The sequence below is a fragment of the Zeus faber genome, assembly GCF_960531495.2.
Source record: "Zeus faber genome assembly, chromosome: 22".
Taxonomy (NCBI): Eukaryota; Metazoa; Chordata; class Actinopteri; order Zeiformes; family Zeidae; genus Zeus; species Zeus faber.
Genome location: NC_137209.1, coordinates 12,046,724 through 12,068,679, shown reverse-complemented (window position 1 = coordinate 12,068,679; position 21,956 = coordinate 12,046,724). Strand labels below are relative to the sequence as shown.

Here is a 21,956-nt window from a genome sequence, read left to right as displayed (position 1 = left end):
AACCCCACTCTAAATCTCGATAATATACTTTAAATTTCCTCAAAAACAATGAAATTCTAAATACAACTGTGACGAATACACGACACCAACAAAATGAAAGTTTTAATTTTATTCACACAAACACTTGATTATGCATCTACAGAAGTATTATTAAAGAAAATCAATGGTGTTATCAGTGTTTTCCCACGTGAGGACTGGAAAATCTAAAATACTCTTCAATGGGTCTTGTTCGGTAGCCCCTTGATCAGTGATGGAAGACCTTCTCCTGCCTCACATTTACAGAACAACAACTTGAAATCAAATATCGCAATTAAGATTCTCCCACAAAATATAGAAGAAAAATAAAAAGTTCTATTCCAGGCTTTCAATACCACAGCCAGTTGTAAGATATTAAAATAAAATAAGGCAAGGCAAGCTTATTTGTAGAGCACTTTTCACACACAGGGGCAATTCAAAGTGTTTTACATAAGGAATACCACACTTTTAAACATAAAAGCAAATAATAGAAAGTTAAAACATGAGAATATCACAGAAATTATGGGTTGGATTCAAAACAGGCCTCGTCGGCTGCACCCATTTCAGATGATCAGCTGAAGGTGTTGAGCACTTGTGCTCTGAGATCAACCCTGAACACCTTCAACATCCCATTCTGCATTTTACACGTCAGAAAACTGTGATTAACCTCATTTACTGTATAATGAAAATCTCAAAACAGACTAAAAGACAAGGTAAATGTGCAACTGAAATACATTTGTTGGAATGTGTGAACTGGTTAATGGAATGAATGAGCTACATGTGCACGACTGTTAAAACATGTTTCTGATAAAACAAATGTGAACGTTGTTAGTTGTTAAATCTTTTACAAAAAGCTTTGCTCACCCCTGGTTTCAAGGAATATCATGAAGAAGATCCAAGATTCAAAAGGTTATTTGTCACAATCACTGAGTGTCATTACATTTCACTGCATATTATGTGATGTACGTATGGCTCCAATTTGTGTGTTTGATCCAGTGTAGTTTTTTTTGTTTTGTGCATGTCTGTGTGTGTGTGTGTGTGTGTGTGTGTGTGTGTGTGTGTGTGTGTGTGTGTGTGTGTGTGTGTGTGTGTGTGTGTGTGTTTTTGGTGTGAGATGTGATTTTGCAAATTAACATTATTTTTATGTATGAATGCTTTTGGGATGCTTTTTACTCACATCTGTGTGAGTATGTGTGTGTTTATGTGTGTATGTGTTTTCTTGAGTCAAGTCGGCCTCCTGTAACCTGCGTAGCCTCAGTTTGGAAACTAGTCTGATTCGTCCGATCCCTCCATGTACATCTCGGCCAGTTTTCTAAACTTTGGCCCACACTCCTTCAGGAAGCTGAAATCCAAACTTGAGTCGCTGGAGGAGCTCACCAGGGAGCTGAGGCTTCCAGCCAGAGACCCAGACCCCTCATAGCTGAAGCTTTGCACGGTGTCGTTGGGGAAGCTGTTCACCTCGTGGTCAACCTTGTCCTTCTTTGCCTGGATCATCACGGCCATGTCTCCATCGCAGGCGGGGGGCGGCAGGTGGTGCGGGCTGTGGTCTGGGTGGCGGAGCAAGGAGCTGTCGTGGGGAGCGGAGGTCAGGATGGAGAGGCCGTCTCTAGAAGAGAGAAAGGGAAGGACAGATGATTGGCAGAGCATCTGGAGGTGGAAGAATGTAATGATCCTGGCTGAGGTAGAGCTGGTTGTCTAGTAATCTAAAGGTTGCTGGTTCAATCCCAGGCTCCTCCTGCTAGCATGCTGTAGTGTCCTTGAGCAAGACACTTAACCCCTAATTGCTCCTGATGGCTGTGTCCATCGGTGTTTGAATAATTGTAAGTTGCTTTGGATAAAAGCGTCTGCTAAATGTCATTTGAATATAATCTGTGTTTTAACAGCATCTAATACGACAAGGTAGCTCTGAATAAACACCCGACAATCCTTCCAAGAGTAGATCAATGTGTTGGGTTGAGATCATGCTTCTTTGCATCCCATCACTAGAATATCAAGCTGCTTTCCTGTACTGTCTGACATATTTAGGATTTTTGTATTGAGAATATACTATGGTACACTGGACCAATAACTAACACCAGTGTTTGTATCGGTGCTCATCACCAGATAAAGACATTCGGTCTAACTTCCAGATGCGCCGTACTATGGACGCACCGGTAATGGCTCCGCAATCAACCCGTAGTTTTGTTATTATTTATTATTATTTGTATTGTTCTTATTTTTGATGCAGAGGCCACATTTCACTAAAAAAGCAGTGCCATAACCAAAAAAGTATATATGCATGTGTTGTAGTGCGGTGTGTCATGTGACAAATAAAGATTCTTAATTAATACAGACTTTTTCGCAACTTACCGGAGTACGTGCTGCGATCCATTTGTCCTGGCGCCGCTGTGTTTACCAATACACCCACGGAGGAGAAAGAGAAGAGGAAAACGTGCCGGAATTCTATGCAGATCTCGGACGAGATACCGAACATTTTACTGGCAAATGTTCAATCCCTGGACAAAAAATGGACGAACTACACGAACGGATTAAGTTCCAGCGGAACATCGCGAACTGCTGTGTGCTGGCGTTCACAGAAACCTGGCTGGACGCTACGGTGCCGGACTCTGCCGTTACTCCGGCTGGATTTTCCATCTACCGGCACGACACTCACGGAGTCAGGTAAACGCAGAGGCGGTGGGGTCTGCATTATGATTAACTCTCGCTGGGGTTCGGATATATCAGTACTTTCAAAACACTGCTCTCCGGACCTGGAGCTCTTAACTATAAAACTCTGTCCCTTCTACCTCCCGCGGGAATTCAGCTCCGCTATAATCACGGCAGTCTACGTACCCCCGCAGGTGGATAAAAGGTGCGCATTAGAGGACCTTTACGGAGTAATCAATGGACTGGAGAAGACTCAACCTGAGGCAGCTTCGATTGTTTGTGGCTAATATGAGGAAAATTGTACCTAAATATCACTAGCATATCAACTTCCCTACCAGGGGCGATCAGACTCTCGACCATTGTTATTCACAACTACGGGACAGCTACAAACCCCTCTCCCGCCCTGCCTTAGGTAAGGCAGATCACACCTCCATCCAGTGAGGAATCCACTGCCATCTCCAGGACTGTTTCGAAACCACGGACTGGCAGATGTTCTGTGTTGCAGTTGATGGGGACATGGATGCATGGATGCACACAGACTCTGTCTCAGCCGACATCTCCAAGTGCATTGATGACGTCGTCCCGAGAGTCAAGGTCAGGACTTTCCAGAAGCCCTGTGTTAATGGTGATGTCCGTGTTAAGCTCAGAGCACGGTCCTCCGCTTATAGCTCAGGGGACCTGGAGGCCTTGAGGAAGTACAGATATGACCTTTGGAAAGCCATCAGAGATGCCAAAAGAGCCTACAGGGACAAGCTGGAGTGAGACTACCACAGTTCCGACCCCAGACGCATGTGGTGGGGACTGAGCACCATCACAGACTACAAAGGGAGAAACAGGAGTGATGCCCAGCCAGCCGCCTCTCTTCCTGACAAGCTCAACACCTTCTACGCACGGTTTGAGGTGAGCAACACCATCCCAGCTGCAAGGCTAGCGGAGGACCAGGACGACTGCACTCTGTTCCTATCTACGAGTGACGTGAGGAGAGCTCTTAAAAGAGTAAACCCATGGAAGTCTCTAGGGCCTGATGGCATTCCAGGCCATGTCCTCAGAGCGTGCGCCGACCAGCTGGCGGAGGTATTCACCTCCATATTCAACCTCTCCCTGATCCAGTCTACAGTCCCCACCTGCTTCGAACAGACAACCATTGTCCCGGTACCAAAGAAACATCACATCACCTGCCTGAATGACTATCGCCCCGTAGCACTGACCTCTACCATCATGAAGTGCTTCAAGCGGCTAGTCAGAACCCACATCTGCTCCTCCCTTCCTGACACCCTGGACCCCCTTCAATTTGCATATCACCCGAGCAGATCTATGGACGCCCTGGCAGCCCATCGCCCATCGTCCTGGCAGTGCACACCACCCTCTCCCACATGGACAAATGCAACACATACATGAGGAGGCTGTTTGTAGATTACAGCTCAGCATTCAACACAATTGTGCCCACTAAGCTTGTTCCCAAACTCAGGATCCTGGGTCTTAACAACTCCCTCTGTAACTGGATCCTGGACTTCCTGACGGGCAGACCCCAGGTTGTGAGAATGGAAATCGTCTCCTCATCTGCACTGACCCTGAGCACCGGAGCCCCGCAGGGCTGCGTACTCAGGCCCGTCCTGTACGGCCTGTTAGCACAAGACTGTGCGGCCACGCGCAGCACCAACACCATCCTGAAGTTTGTGGACGACACCACCATCCTAAGTCTCATCTCCAACAATGATGAGTCCTCGTACAGAGAGGAGGTCAGCGTCTTGGCAACATGGTGCCAGGATAACAACCTCTCTCTCAAAGTCTGCAAGACTAAAGAGATGATCGTAGACTACAGGAAATGACAGTGGGGGGGGGCACGGCCTCATCCACATCGACGGAGCTGAAGTGGAGAGCGTCTCCTGCTTCAAGTTCCTCGGATGGACACACCGTCTCTCCTGGACGCGGCAATAAAAACTGCCCAAAAGCGCCTATTCTTCCTGAGGAGACTCAAGAAGTTTGGCATGTCTGTCAGGACTCTCACCAGCTTCTACTGATGCACCATTAAGAGCATTCTCACCGGCTGCATCACCGCCTGGAATGGCAGAGAGGCGCTCCAGGGGGTGGTGAAGACAGCGGAGCGCGTCATTGGTTGCCACCTCCCCCTGTGCACCTCCTAAGGCATCTACCGCACACGATGCCTTAGGAAAGCACGGAAAATCATAAAGGACTACAGCCCCCCAGGCTACAGACTGTTCACGCTGCTGCCATCTGGTAAACGTTACTGGAGCATCCGGGCACAGACTACCAGGACTAACGAAAAGTTCTTTCCCCCAGGCCATCAGGCTTCTCAACCTGCAACATCTGTAGTCACCTATGTAAATGAAATGTACATCACCACTACTACGTGTACATATCCACCGACACTCCTTCACTTTACATTTATATCCATATCTTGTGCAATAGACTGACCTATTTCTGTTGGAACTGCTACAATGTTCCAATTATTTTAGTTTCCGTTTTAGGATTATTTTTTATTATTTTAATTGTATGTACAAACACTGTGACCTCTTTCCCGTATTTGTAACATCGACTCTTACTATTTTTTATATTCGACTCTTATTTTATTTAAAAAAAGATATATGTTGTTCTTCCTTATTTTTGTCTTGTTATTTTATCTTTTTATGCCCACACTACGTAGTTGTTGTCTGTCATGCCCCAAGAATTTCATTGTACCGAATGACCTTGTGTTGTACTGTACACTTGACAAATAAAACACTTTGAACTTTGAACATTCCTATAAGCAGGTCATTTCCTCCCTCATCCACATACCTGTCCATGTCCATCTCTCCTCCATCCTCTTGGTTGTCCACCACCAGCTGACACCTGCTCATCTGGATTCCACCCTCCTCGTAGTGGTTCATCCTGGCCAGGGACTTCTTCTTCTGGTAGCACCTCCACATCACCATCATCCCTGTGACAGGAGAGTGAGAGGAGAGATGTATTTTTTCTCGCTCAGTCTCATCTGGACATTCATGCATTCACACTCTATAAGATATACTAAGGTACAAAGACGCTGAATTCTTCTCAATGTGCTCATAGACTTTGTAGTGGAGCTTGTGAAAATGTGTTTTCTCAAGGTGGAGCAATTCAGGATCAAGCTACTGCCTCCGTCAAAGTAATGCTCAGGAGTTATTGTTCATAAGAGATGATCTTTCACTTTATAGTCTCGGTGCATTATGGCCACTGCAACATACAAATGGAGTTTAGTGCTTCTTCTACATTTACTGCGTTAAATCAACAACTATTTTGAGCCTTTTATTATTGATTGTTCCTGTTTCTTCTGAACATCTTCTGAACATCCACCATCTTATTTACTTGCGATTTCAAATAGTTGTTGTTTCTAATATTTCCAATGTTTATTGTTGGCAGAGGTCTTTCAGTTGTTTTCTTAGCCATGACTGCTTCAGGCTTCAACGTGGTTCTGTGTGACTTCTCTGACTTCCTTGACGTGTGCAATGTCACAAACAGCCTGAAATGTGTGTGTGTGTGTGTGTGTGTGTGTGTGTGTGTGTGTGTGTGTGTGTGTGTGTGTGTGTGTGTGTGTGTGTGTGTGTGTGTGTGTGTGTGTGTGTGTGTGTGTGTGTGTGTGTGTGATTACCCAGTATGGCAGGTAGACAGACCAGTACGGTAATCAGCACAATGACACCAACTCCAATCTTCAAGATGACGTTACATTCCTTGTGGATTCGCTTGTCATCACACCGACAAACCTAAAGTATGAGACCAGTCCCCCCCAAATCAAATGTTTTGGACTGGTCACCAGATGATTAAGTGAACATGCACAAAAATAAGGAAAAAGTGTTTTTCTAATTATTCCCGAAATAAAAATACATTTTCAAAAATCATTTTCAGTTAAATCATTTAGTAGATGCACAATGAAAAACTTCAGTCGGCTTCATTTTCTGTGAGACAGACCAAGAGGAAGAGACTCGTGTGTGCGTCCCTGTCACCATAGCAACTCACTCTCCCACTGCTTTACCCAACAGTGCAGGAGAAGAGGAAACACTTTGCTGATACAAAAGCTGCTGCTGCGCTGACTCTGCACAGCATGCATGGAAATAAATGTCAATATGATAGAAATGTATATTTCAATTTACAAGCTTCAAGTGATCAAAACAGTTACATTACATAACAAACATGAAATGTTCAATATTTCAAAAAACATAATGACACAAATAATTTTTACAGCACAAATCAGCACAAAAGCAGCAGGAACGGCAATCATTTCATTACATTTTAATCCCATGGGGAGTCAACTCCACGGAGGTTTGTACGTGTACTTAACTCTGCTGTTGTTAGATCCAACATCGTCCAGTCGGAATGACAGGGTCACAAGACATTTTGATCTTCTTCCAAAATGTTTGACAACCCCTGGTCTAAGCAGCAAAAACACCTTATTTACTACACATAGTATAGAGCAGTGTTTTTTAACCGCTGTGCCACACCACACCAGTGAGAGCTCACCTGGTGCACCGTGAACATTTTTCAAATTCCACTTATTCCCAAAATAAACAATGGAAGTTATTATTTTGCAGCAAAATTGCAAGGTTGTACTAAATCATCAGTTCCAGACAGAATACCAGCTCCAGCAGAACAAGTTTCACTCTGAAAGTGAGGATTATTCGTAGTGGTGAACAGTTTGACTCCTTTTTAAAACCTGGCTCTTGATGAGTCACTCAGTAAAAAGAGCCTGATTTTCCAAATCTTTTTTCCATTTTATTCAGTTGGTGTCACGTACGGTGAGCGAGGGAGGACTTCAGGTGAACGAGTCACAAGAATCGCTTCGTTTCTGAGTTGTAAATGCAATTCTCACAACAATCATTTAATTCTGTCAAAACTATTTATTTTGGTGGAAGGCAAAGAGTATCAGTCACATTCAATATGAATTGTGCCAAATGCCTGGGCCATTTTTGTCTTGGACATTAGTTTAGTCCTCAGTCATTATTTTCAGGTTGTGAGTAGAACATTCAATCTCTCGTCCACTCTTTCCAGAGTGACTTCCAACTCCGAGTGGTTTGTTTCCTACAAACAAATCGTTTGTGAGGCCTGCATCACTATTAGGCCTGAATAATAAGCACTTATACATGCTTCTTACATGTTTAGTGGTTAAAGGGATAGTGGTGTGTGGTGTCATTGTAGAGGTGGGGAAACACCGGCAGAGTGTGAGAGTGAAGCTGCATAGACAAATGCTGACACACACATGCAATGAAACACACACACACACACACACACACACACACACACACACACACACACACACACACACACACACACACACACACACACACACACACACACACACACACACACACACACACACACACACACAGACAAACCTTGATGGGCACTTGAACAACACTGCTCATAGGGGGGCGTCCTCCATCTTCAACTCGCACCTCCAGCATGTAGTCTGTAGGGTCATCCAGGCTGAAATGGCCGCGCTTCAATCTGATGTCTGCTGTGTTGTCTGAGTTGTCTGAAATACAACACAATTTTAACATCACTCATAACAGAAGCATGAACACTGTGAGACACTGTTTTTCAGTCAGAGGCTTTGCTGATGTTCCCTCCTTTCTAAACCATGTTGACAACCTGTATCCCCCAATTCTGGGTGTCATTCTGGTCCTCAGATATTTTGGACTTGGTCCCTGCCATAGGTACAAGGGAGGTATCAACAGGCAGGTGCTTGACTTGAAGGACATGTCGTACCTGCTCACTAGTGACAGAGATAGAATTCTGCACAACTCAGCTGTGAAAGCCACCGTCGTAACCAGCTTCTATGCAGTCCATTTCTAAACACACTAGTTCTCATCTCCTTCACCTGCCTCGCTCCCATTATAATTACACAATATAACAGAATAGAGGAAGAACTTCAGAGGACATAGGCTACTGGAGCTAATTGGATGGTTTGGATGATAATAGTGTAATTAGTCAGATCTCCTCCCAACAGAAGTTTCCTTGGAAGACCAGGGGACGACCTTCTCTACACAATATCTGAATTATCTGTATGCACAATAACCTCCAAAGGAATTAGAAATAGGAAATCTATTTAACTTTGTGGAAACAAGTTCAAAAATTAACTTTACATAGCAATTTTATAAACAAGGGCACTTTACACTTTAAGTACTTTACATAAAATGTAAAAAGCATTATATGAAAAAAGTGCAAATTGATGAAGTTTAAATCAAGCACCATGAATATTTGTTGATTAGCAGTAGCAAATATTAAAACGTTTCGAGCCTGGATTTAAAAGTAGTAAGAGAAGTGATCTTCAAGAAGTTTGTTCCAACAAATTGTGGCATAATAACTTAATGCTGCATCTCTTTTGTTTTGTCTTGTCGTTACTCGGGGTAAAGTGAGACGACGAGATGACCTGAAGGTCTGAAGGGTTCATATTGCAAGAGCAAATCAGAGATGTATTTTGGGTCTTCTCGGCCACTCAGTGACAGAGCTATGTAGATGTAAGTTTCCTCAGTGTAACTGGAGGAAGTTGGGTGTGGTGTGGGGGAGGTGTGGTTTGAGCAGCCACACATGTCTTGGCTCTAGGTAATAAGGGTTTAGGATCCCCACACACACAGGAGAGAAGCTCTTATGACATGTTGTCCATCTGCTCCGGGCTTGTTCCACCGTGGCACAGTGGCAGTTTTGCCTCCCACTTGCCACCAGAGTGGGGTTTTCAGGGCCCTCCTCATAAACACACCAGTTTATTGTAGCGAGTGAACAACATGGAACAAGCCTGGAGCAGATGGACATGTCATGATAAAGGTTCCTCTCCTGTGTGTGTGGGGAAAGGGGATTTAACCTGATGCTCGTTGATTACTCTAACGAGTAACAGTTGAACAGCCACACTGATCCTTCACCTCATTACCTAGACCCAAGATAGGTGTGGCTGCTCAACCCCCCTACCCCCACCCCAGTGGGTTAATGGCCGCATGTAAAGGTTGAATAGAAATGGCCCAAGGATTGAACCGTTGGGAACTCCATACATGATGTTGGTTCATTTGGACACATAGTTACCAAGGGAGACGAGATGGTCCCTGTCTTGTAAATAAGACTTGAACCAATTCAAGACTGGCTTCAATCTGTTATTATTTTTAAAGGCAGCGATTCTTATTTTGTCCACACGATGGCAGCACTCAATCTGTATGATGTCACTATGGAACGTACACACACAGACGAGGACACACACGTTCAGCATAAAATCATGCTTATTTATAATGTACACATAGAAACACACATTGTCCCTTCTTCTGTTAATCCGCACTGTGCTGTCAAATAAAGGCAAAAATGTCAAAAATATATAAAAATGTACTGATTTAACAAGATGTGATTACTGGGATGAATTGTTGCCAAAGTATCCCAGCGAGAGGTTTGATTGATGATGATTAAATATATCTTATATTATAGATGTATTTTAATTCAAAATATAGATATATTTTTAGTGCGGCCCCCAGGTGGTTTCATATTTCCCGATCTGGCCCTTGTGGAAAAGGTTTAGACACTTCTGATTTAGACGAATGTGATAAAGAACCTTAATAAGAGCTGTCTCAGTGCTGTGTTGTGGCCAAAATCCAGATTGGATGTTGTCCAAGTCATCATTTGAGATTTGGAAACTGCTTACTTGTTATAAGACTATTTTTTTTCCAAAGAGATGGTTAATTAACAGTAGATTTTATGTCATTCATAACGTTGTTCTTCCTCTTTCTTTCTTTATTTCTTTCACTACAGTGTTTAAGGAAAACAAAAGATGAATAAACTATTTGTCCAACCGCCACAGGGACTTACTGGTTGTGATGGAGAAGGTGGTTGAAGGGTGAACGAGGGAGAAACTAAAGAATGGAATCTGGTCATCTGTGTCAGTGGCGTTTAACATTCCGATTACCTGAGAAGCAGAGAAAGACTCAGTTTCAGTTCAATAGTTTTATTTCATTGACTTGATCACATTTGCGCTTTCACTTTAAAAAAAGCATCTATCTATGTATCTACATTTTCTAGGAAGTCAAAATCAGGCAACCTCCATTTACTCCACTATGATCCAAGTTACTGTACCTGAACATGCTGCCATGCTGCCATGTGAGAGCAGTGATGTAAAATGAAAGGTTTAAAAACCAGGTAGGGACAAAATGCAAGACACAATACTGTAAGAAAACACAGCAACACCTGACTAGCCAGGCCTCTTGGTTAGTTAGAACCTGCATATCTTACCGTTCCTGCCGTGTCCTTCTCACAGACAAAGACCTCATCCCAAACGAGTTCTGGTGCATGAGCATTGACACCCTGAACCAGAATGTTTACCTTGACAGAGGACTCCAACCCTGAAGAGGAGGAACGAGCACATGGATTGTCACACAACCTAAAGCCCCTTTCCCACATGGAATCTGTAACATGGCTGGATAAAAAAACATCCGTCCAAGGCAGTAGGTGGTCATTCCCACATTGGCCTCCTTTACAGAAAAGTTCCGTATTTAAAATTGAAGAATTGGCAATTTTGTAATTTGTGTCATTAGAAAGACTTGTTTTACAGAGCCTCCGCGAATTGGAATAGCTACAAATACACGACCCAACCCGCGTGCAACCTGACCAAGTCCCATGGCCCTGGACAGCGGCCGGCCCACAGCGAGGGGAGAACAGAGTGGACCCCATTACAGCACCGTACAGACCTCCTATCACAGTCTAAGTAACTGACGCTGAGACATCATATATCAGCCTCTGAGAGTAGAGTTGTATTACCACAAGCATCACGGTGAGTTATACCAATGACAAACAGTGATTTATTGACAACAAGCAGACAGCTGCTTTTTGTAACTTGTGCTCATTTCACAGAACCGGGAAAATTGTAATACATACAGTACCTAAATGAAGTAAACTGGACCCTGTGTATTGCTGCCTGCAGCTATATCATTATTAGGATTATTTCTGTTGCTGTGATTTTGTGTGTGTGTGTGTGTGTGTGTGTGTGTGTGTGTGTGTGTGTGTGTGTGTGTGTGTGTGTGTGTCATACCGCCTGGCTCCTCCTGAGCTCTGACTTGGAAGATGTGTGTGGCCTCCAGCTTTCTGTCCAGCTTCCTCAGAGTGAACAGCTGACCTGTGCTGGGGTCTACTCCAATCGGACAGTCCTTGTCTTCTATTGAATACCTAGAGGAGGAGGAGGGATTACAACTAATTAAGAATTTTCTCTCTATAATTTAAGTGTAGAATTTATTTATATATAAATACTATATAATGTGTGTCGTACGTTATGCTCTTGCTGGCCTTGTCAGGATCTCTGGCGCTCACGGCCCCTATGTTGGTTACCATGGTTTCCTCCATCACGCTAAACTTGTAGATAGGCCTGGTAAACATCGGGGGCTCGTCCACATCTATTACCTTGACATTCACCTGTCAAATTTAGTCAGTTCAATACCACTGAAACATTTTGTTTGTAATATCATATATGACTTTACATGTGTCTGTATTGCTGTGACAGCTCACCTGGGCGCTGGTGATGGCACTGTCTGCATTATCAGCAGGGGTCTCCAGGTTGTTCTCCCACACATGCACAGTGAAACTGTAGCTGCTCCTTGTCTCATAGTCCAGGACCTTGAGTGGGAGGGTGGGGATTATAAATTGATGACTGTAACCCTCAAAAAAAACAGCAACACTTGGATGTTATTCCATCAATTTTTAATGCTAAACTGAAGCTGATAGGCTTATAAAGCCTTTGACGAGTTTTACAAACACTTGTACATTATCAGCAACCTCACTATTCCAATGGACCAATAGAAATCCAGGATGCCCAATGGACTGGTTGTGTGGGAGATACCAGCAGGTGAAGAAGGTTTGAAGAAAGAGTTCCTACAGGTGGATGTTGCTGCTTATATTTAAACAAATGTGTTGGTTTCATCTTGATGTCATTCTTTCATCCCTATCCAAAGACAGCCCTCATGGCTTTGAGTTTCCCTGCCGCTGACCTCACCTGTCTGAGCATGAGGTCCCCATCTTTGACTGGGCTGAGTTTGACTTGAAACATGTTGTCAAAGGGCGGCGTGATGGTGAAGACGGGGTCTTTGTTCTGGATCTCGTCTCTGTCCTCCAGCGTCAGAGTACCTATGGTCTCATTCAGCTTCTGGTCTTCTGGGACCTGAAATTCGTACGTCCCTGTGGATCGGGAACAGAGGAGGTGTGAAATCTGCGACTTCCACTGCTGTTCTAAACACAGAATGCATTTTCCATCCACAAAGACATTGAGTGTGATGTAGAGTTTCCATTTAAACGCCTTATAGTTGTCACATATATTAATGTGTTTAACATTATATAAATAAGAATAAGCATCATTAAATAAGCTTATAGTGTAATTTATCGTACCCTAAAAGGATGTATTCTTCTACATGCAAACATCACTCAAAACAATACGTTGCTGTTAAAATAGAAATAGAAAGTGCAGCATAAACACTTCAGTTCCAATATCATTAATACTGTCCCTGGACGGTCCTGACTCCACTTCTCAAATGGTCTTTATTGAATTCCATGAAGTCATGTTTAGTTTGTACTCTAGTCCTTACGTCTGGTGAAGGAGGCGATGTTGTCTTTGATGTCAATGATGGTGATGGTGACAGAGGTGGTGGCCGTGTGGCCTGTGGGGTAGCCATCCAGGTCCTGGGCCTGGACCACCAGCACATACTGGCTCCTGGTTTCACGGTCCAGGGAATCAGACCTGGATGTGACTACACCTGGAGAGAGAGAGAGACTCTTTCAAACCCAGATTTTGTAAAATGGGACGAACACCAAATAGAAACACTGCATGCAGAATTCTGTAAGAGCATCCTCCATGTCCAGAGGAAAACCCCAAACAACACATGCAGGGAAGAATTAGGCCCATACCCACTAATCATTCATATTGAAAAGAGCAAAACACAGAAAAATTTGCGACCCACTCTCCTATCATTATAAAGCCTTGAAACCAAAAGATGAACATATAGAAGATTCAAGATTCAAGATTCAAGAGGTTTATTTGTCACATATATAAACATACTTTCATACATGGACTTCCATTAAATTCACATATATATGTGATTTTATTTTAATAGATCATTGACCACACCCACCCACTCACTCCCCACCCACATCATCCATCAGATGCTGTCTCCACTGGGGTGGTGGTGGTGGTGGTGGTGTGTGCGTGCGTGCATGTGTGTGTGTGTGTGTGTGTGTGTGTGTGTGTGTGTGTGTTTGTCTACAAAATGTGGTAGTTACAGTGAGCAGGTAAAATATTCCTCCTTTCTTATTTTCTAAATCTATTTTCATCTTCTTTTGGGGAGTTTTATAAGATTTAGAATGTTCAAACATATAAAGAATATTTATTGTCATTATGAAAACAGCCTGGCAGCCTACCTGTATAGCTGTTGATTTCAAAGGCAGAGAGCTCTCCCTCTGGCCTCAGAGAGTACTTTAGTTTTCCCTGAGGTTGTTTAGGGTCGTCAGCATCTGTCGCTGTCACTGCAACCACTTCAGTTCCTGTTTTAGGAGAATTAAACAGTAAGAATTCAGTCACAGGAGCGCTCCACGTGAATGTGGACAAGACACTGTGGAAAACTCCACTCAAGAGGAAACAGGAAAAACATCTCAGCAAGAAAAGATCTGTATTTAATTGCATCGTTGGAAATGAAGGGGAAACAACAGAATCTTTAAAGGAAACTTTCCTATAATTCAAGATGATGAATGGCCTCCATATTCTGTTATGAATGTAAACACATTTCAGAGCTTTAACACCTCACACGGAGGTGACTATGAGTTTAACTGTTGTAGGAGAAATGCTTCATGGTTACATTCAATTGGCTTTTGTTGGACTTTGAGCCTTTATGTGGAATAGGACAAATGAGCGACCCAGCAGCGTTGCTGCTTAACAGCATGCTCACCAATTCTAGACCTCTCCTTGATGGATCCACTGTATGTTGTTGGGAAGACGGGGACGCTGCCGCTGGAGCACACCTCGACATCTAACAGTATAGAGTCCACCAGCGTGTTATCCCCGTCATACATCAGAGCCTTCAGGAGGTAGAACATCTTCTCCTTTTGGTTCAGAGTCTTGTTGACAAACAAACGTCCTTCATCGTCCACAGTGAAGATGGAGTTCACACCCTCACCTTCAAGGTGATATCTCTTCACCTTCTGGAATGACCCGATCTGTACAAAAATAAAAATAAATTGTTTCACTACTTTTCTTTTCTATTATTGAATTATATTTTCAATTCTATAAAAATATTTTAGTATTTAGATCAAACCTTCACAACCCATCATTTACCATAAATGATGGGTTGGGTCACATTTCACAAACCCCATTTCAACAATAAAATCTGAGTAAAGGAATCTCCAGAATCTCAAGGATAAAGGTCAGTGAACTACTGGGACGAGGGATGAACTGATACTAGTTTAACAAGCTCAACAACAAAGACCCTACACCAAGAGACATATGTACCTCCAAATATCTACATAAAGGTTATGAATGAATGAATGGATGAATGAATGAATGAATGCATGAATGGATGGATCAATCAATGGATGGATGAATGAATGAATGGATGGATGAATGAAATATGTAAATATGGATTATATATCACAAATCATGGTGTTGTAACAACCCTCATGTCTATACTGTTGAGTGGAATGGATCAGTGCTCTGTATCAGATGGAAGCTAAAGTGTAGCACTCGGAATCAGTGAAAAAACAGGACCTACCCATCCTATCACGTAGGGGCTGGTATCAACCCTCCCCTCGTACATGTAGAGCGTTTGCTGGTAGATACCCCTCTCCTCCCTCAAGAGGTCGGGGTGAGATTCCTTCCTCACAACGTCAGAGGAACCAGAGGAAGCTGTCTCCTCTCGTGTTAGAACGAGGGTTAAGGCCAGGACCATCAGCCCCATCGTCCATGTCTGCAGTCCAGCCATCATCTAGGATGAGAGAGGGAGAGAAAGAAGGAGGGAGAGTTTTAACTGAAACTTTGGAAACATTTTAGAATAGCGTCAGTTTATCACTCTATTCTATTCTGTTGTTGTTATTATGGAGGCAGGCACAGCATGTCCCTCACTCCCCAACGTCCAGTTCTTCTCAAAATCAATCATTAACCTATCATCATTAGCATATTCTATTCTATTCGAAACCAACGGTTTCTTTCATTTTCTTGTTTTTTTGGCAAAAAGGAAACATCCAGAGACTCTCTGTGTTGATGAAATGCACTGTGGGTAATTGTTCTATAAGTGCTTGAGCGCCACTTGTGCCCCACTGAATTTGTTTCATATCAACTCAATTCAAGCTGGAATATAAAAGCTATTTACGAATAACTTTAATGGAAAATGGAATAATGAAAGAACAAATAATATTATATACAGTTTTACACAAAATGTATTTTCAGATGATGACAGTGACAAAGGAGGTGGCTTCTATAATTATTATTATTATTGATATAAATAATAATAAAAATAATAAAAATAATAAAAATAATAATAATAATTTATTATTATTAATAATAATAATAATAATAATAATAACAATAATAATAATAATACTAATAATAATACTAATAATAATGATTTTTTTTAATTATTATTATTATTATTATTATTATTATTATTATTATTAGCATTATTATGAAGGCTGCATCAGATTTGTATTATTCTCTGATTTCCCTTGGGGTAAAAGTCAGGAGCAGGACGACCGCTAGAGCTACAAACACGGTCGAGGTGTCGTTAGAACCAGGACGTCACAGACGTGTCGTGGTTAAAGTTTCAAATTGTAAATAATCAAGTAAAAATGTCAAGCTGTTTCCTGTTTCATGGAATCGTAACCCGTCAAAAAACTCATCAAAAATACATTAATCCATAGAAACTTGTGACCATTTTGAGTGAAGTCCACCCCAAATGTGGGTATGAGTGATGCGTTCATGTACTAGGAATGCATCTAAAAAATAAAACCCGGAAATTGTAATTAGTCACAGAAAGACGCCAACTCTTTTTGGAAGGCGTCACCACTAAAATTACATAACTTCACTTCTCTTCGTAAGCTTCTGTAAATACGTCATTATCGCCACACAAGACACCAAATGCCAACTTTCATCACTGTGATGAGCAATAAAAGTGAAAAACAATGACAGTAGCCCCGTCACAATTATAAATATAATTTAGTGGACTAGAAATTGTCAAAGAAATGATTGAGATGAAGGAAAAGCAGATAATTACACTGATATAAACACCAAATAAATATGTAAAGAAAATTGCTGTTGAAAGGCTTGAAAATAAAATAACGGCCATGGTACATATCAATATAATATAGACTCTAGAGTATATATCAATGATATAGATAAATCATTGTTTGCTGACACAGCAGATATGACCAATGAAGCCACTACCCACGAACCCTTGAGCAACATTCCGATGGATCGACTTCAAAAAAGAGGGAGGAGGATACATGGATTAATGATGGACAATCCAAATCAAATGACAAAAGCCTCCATAAAAAGGTTCCATTCAATTAGAAATGCTGATTCCAATTTTTGGAATAGGAACAACATTATTCATCAATGCAGGTGTTCAGCAGCAGATTGGAAACAGCACGAAGGCAAAATAAATCACAAACATTAAGACAAAGCAAGAATTAAACAAAGTGACCATAAAAGCACAAAACATTTAAACACAGATAAAAGTAGAGGTTTTGGAGGGAGGAGATAGAGTGAACATTTATGGAAAGCCAAAAGTGCCACAATTTTAGATGGATCTCATTTGCACTCGCAGAGTTTGGCACTGATGACGTCATAACAACACTACTGCAAAAATTCCCGTCCGCCTTCTCACAGCCCCGTGGCCCGGCATCAGTCCGCAGCCCGGTGGTTGGGAAACTCTGTGATAGGTGTCCATGAAACTTAAAACTGAGGGGGGGAATCTAGTTGATTTTTAAAGAGATTATTTTCATAAAGAGCTTATTCTGGGACCCAAAATGGTTTATTCCACGGAGAACGCAGCTCCTTCATCAACCAGCCAGTCACTAGTGTTGGTGTCAAAAAGAAAATAATGTAATATTCTGTATATTAACACACACACACACACACACACACACACACACACACACGTAAAAAAATATATACATAAATTATTGAATATACATGTATCATCTTCATTGTGTGAAGCTGGCAACACACATTCTACCAGGAAAGCTAGGCAAGCAACATGTCTATCTACTGTATATACAGTACACAGATCCAACACACATAACGGAGACGACAGTAATAGCACCGTACACAAAATGTCACAACCACACAACAGACACAGTTGTTGTGTGGTTGTGAGCACACATATATATATATATATATACAGTATATATATACACAGTATATACGGAATATATACAGTATATACACAGTATATATATACAGTATATACAGTGTATATATACACACACATATGTATACACTGTATATATGGTGTATATATACTGTATATACGGTATATAAAGTATATATTTGTATGTATGTATGTACTTCGCGTTCATTACTTTTCTTCAGTAAAATCCCAGACATTCATATGTATTTTTTCCACTTTCACGACATTATCACAGTGTGGAACTTATGATGCAGAACTAAAGTCAAGCCTGGGTTTGGTTTGGACTCTGAACAGTGCACTCTTTAAAGACAACATTTAACCATATCAGGATTTCCAAAATCCCAGACATCACCATATTATAACAATATATTGTGTAACACACACACAGCACTCTGCGGTTAGAGGAGAAGACAACTTACCAAATGACCTGAAGACCTCGATGTAATGATCTGCAAACAACCACTAAAGACTGATTTCACATGAACAAAGCGGGTTACTCTGGGTTTGGCCTGTGTTACTCTCTCTCTCGCTCTCCCTCTCTAACCTTTTAGAACAGCCTCACTAACACGGAAGAGGAGGAGATGGAGGAGGAGGTGGAGGAGGTTGGGGGGGGGGTAGAATCACTGGACTTGATCGAACATAATGTGGTAAAATTAAACTTTCCATTCTATTCCTGGGAGCCAGTGCGACCTTGACATATTGTACTACGCAAACTTGTTTTTTAATCATGTTCCTTTTTTTTTAAACAGTTAGTTTTACCTTTGTTTCTCTTTACATAAATAGACATTTTCACCATAAGCTGATGCACAAAAGGCAGAAATTGGTGAATAAGATAAGATAAGATAAAGATAAAGATGCTTTTATATATATATATAATACCACATATATAATACATATATAATTCCACCCCGGTGAGCAGAGCGAGACGCACCGCGGCCATCCCAGTTTATACCTGGTACTTTTTTTTGCGAGACCCTAATACTCTTTCATTGTAGATGTATTTAATGTGTTTATTTTCATCCATGCATAACGGGGAGACACTCAGCCCCCCGGCCCCCCAACAAAAGATTCTGTTCTGTTATACCCCCCAATTATTGCAATCAAAGTTGAGTGATATTTACACCATAAGAGGAGATTAGAGGATGTAAAGGTGAAGTTACCAGCAGCGTTGCACCTTACACACACACCCATCACCTAACACACACACACCAATCACCTTACACACACACACACAAAGCACCTTACACACAAACCCATCACCTTACACACACACACCAATCACCTTACACACACACACACACAAAGCACCTTACACACACACACCCATCACCTTACACACACACACACACACACACACACACACACACACACACACACACACACACACACACACACACACACACACACACACACACACACACACACACAGCACCTTACACACACACACACACACACACAGCACCTTACACACACACACACACACACACACACACACACACACACACACACACACACACACACACACACACAGCACCTTACACACACACACACACACACACACACACACACACACACTGTGAATGTGGATTTTCAGAATGTTGTGTCGTCATCAGAGCGGTACTGTCTGGATTTTCCCTCATTTCTGATCCAAATGTAGATCGATATTGATCAAACTCAAATGACAACTCAAAGACGTCTGAAGCGTCCCGGTTCTAAAGAGACCTCAACCATGTCTCCGTGTACTGCTGTCGTGTTTCAGATACTTTTAGCAAGAAAAAAAAAAAAAAGTCAGAGTAATTATTTTACGAATTACCTAAGAACATAATAACCTTAATAACAACCCAAAAGTTAAATTCAGGTCATAGTTATTCGCCTTGTACATTTATCTGTGTTGTTTTTAAAATGATTAAAAAGAATATACTGTGATACATGCCATCATCGTGAATCTCTAGGAGTTTACTGGACATATACTCAGTGCAGCCGTCTATTCACAATGACACATTTGTCCTGGGGCATGATCACAACCTTGTAACTTAAATGTATATTTGATCAACAATCAGCAATTTAATTGTGAATTTATATATTAATTAATAAATAATAATAACAAAAATCATATTTAGGTTTATTGTATGTTGTTTGTTTGAGTTCATTTTGGGATCACTGTGTACTGCCAATTCTTTTTGTATTGCTTAATAATTATTCTCAATTTGTTCATGTGGCGCTGTGGTGACACCAGTTTTCCGCCGGAGAGAAAGGGGTGGATGGATCCATCTATCCATCTATTAAACCAGTTTAAAGAGCCCATTCCAGCTCTGCTTGTTGTGTAGGTGTGTCTTACCGGAGGTATCCCAGCATGCATCTGCTCTTCCACTCGTCTCTGGACGTCTTCCAGCTGGTCCTTCAGCTCCACCAGGTCCTGGAGCTGGTCCAGAGGAGTCTTGAGATAAGAAAGAATATAACTCACTGTTCTTCCAATCTTTTGTTCATTTTTGCCAGGTACTCCAATAGGGGTTTGTGTTTGTTTGCTTTTTCTCTGTCTTATGTATTTACTTAATTTGCAGTAATAGACTTTCACATGAATCCTGTGTGATCCAATTAGTGTCTGGGGCGTGTGGCCGATGGATCACTCTGGAGCACGTTTGAATGAGATGAGTTCGGAGCAATTTTATTAGCGTCTTGGGATATGCTAGCTCCCTGGCTGATAAAAGTCTCAATGAAACAAGCAAATGCATAAACGCCAGATAAGCGTAGTGTGTGTGTGTGTGTGTGTGTGTGTGTCAATAAACGCCAGATATGCGTAGTGTGTGTGTGTGTGTGTGTGTGTGTGTGTGTGTCAATAAACGCCAGATAAGCGTGGTATGAATGTTGTAAATAACATGTTAAAGTAGCACACACATGAGTCCCTGATGAAACAGTAGTGTTATAACCTAAATATCTGGTGGGATCGCTGGAAAGGATACTGCAAGTTTTCAAATTAATTTGTGAATAACTAAAAGAGGCAAATCTGTATGAGTGGTAATAACTTTTTTTCTGTTTTTCTCTCTATCTTTCCGGATCCAACCGCAGCTGAAATGGGAGCGTTCTGTACGAAAACCACTCCAGAGGACAGAATGGACCGGTCTGGCGAAAAGTATGGTCGACAAACATGGCAGTGACACAGTACAACAATTTCAGTTATGCAACTGGGTTTTCCAACTAACAGCAGTTTTAGTTTAAACCAACTACGACAATTGAGAAACTGGAATGTTATGAGAAGGGAAAGAAGAATAGAATTGGAGAAGCAGATTGGAAAGCGTATCATGCATGGGTAAAAGAAGCACAAAATAGGGAGACAAAGCAGAAACGAGCTGATACCACTCATCAGATGGTAAATGTTCCGGGGCCACACAGAATTGATCCGCTCTTGGATCACCCACCACCCTTTTTACAACCACAGGCTCAAATTCCAACAACCCCCACCCTTCTTGAGAACCCCCACTCTTCCATCTGTGATTGAGCTACAGTCTTGCTCCTCCGAGGCCTGTACGTCCGCTTCATCTAATCTGTCTTCCCCCGGTCCTTGTTCATCTTCTCCCCAGGACTTCTAACCAGAACATGGAGGGAAGGGCGGAGAACTCTTCTCACCTGTTGCCACCGCACCAGAATCCAATTAGGACCGATATTCCATTGCCCAATGATTCCCTCTAACCTGATGGAAAAGACAGAGCTGGTTCTCCCCATGGTGGAATGTCCTAACCCCCAGGCGGGTGGTAATCCAGTCCTAGTCTGTCGGCCATGGAAGATACAAGAAATTACCCTGGTGATCGGAGATCTGCTGGAAACGGAGAAGGATACACCACTGCCATCCAACGGTTAGTACAACAGCACCGTCCAACATCATATGAGTTACAACAAATCTTCATGAACGGTTTAGGATTAGGA

General features: G+C 42.0%; 1 protein-coding gene across 1 annotated transcript; it reads right to left on the bottom strand.

Annotated features, from left to right (window-relative positions):
- Positions 1-4,770: 4,770 nt before the first annotated feature.
- Positions 4,771-21,755, bottom strand: LOC307247127 (cadherin-11-like; the record flags this gene model as incomplete). Its single annotated transcript, XM_080023193.1, has 18 exons — positions 4,771-4,810; positions 5,458-5,599; positions 6,652-6,727; positions 8,025-8,164; positions 10,474-10,570; positions 10,894-11,003; positions 11,690-11,823; positions 11,924-12,066; positions 12,160-12,267; positions 12,644-12,825; positions 13,230-13,397; positions 14,059-14,181; positions 14,583-14,850; positions 15,402-15,614; positions 17,511-17,584; positions 18,795-18,834; positions 20,374-20,472; positions 21,660-21,755. The coding sequence occupies 18 exons, from the start codon at positions 21,753-21,755 to the stop codon at positions 4,771-4,773; spliced, it is 2,253 nt and encodes a 750-aa protein (XP_079879319.1).
- Positions 21,756-21,956: the final 201 nt, after the last annotated feature.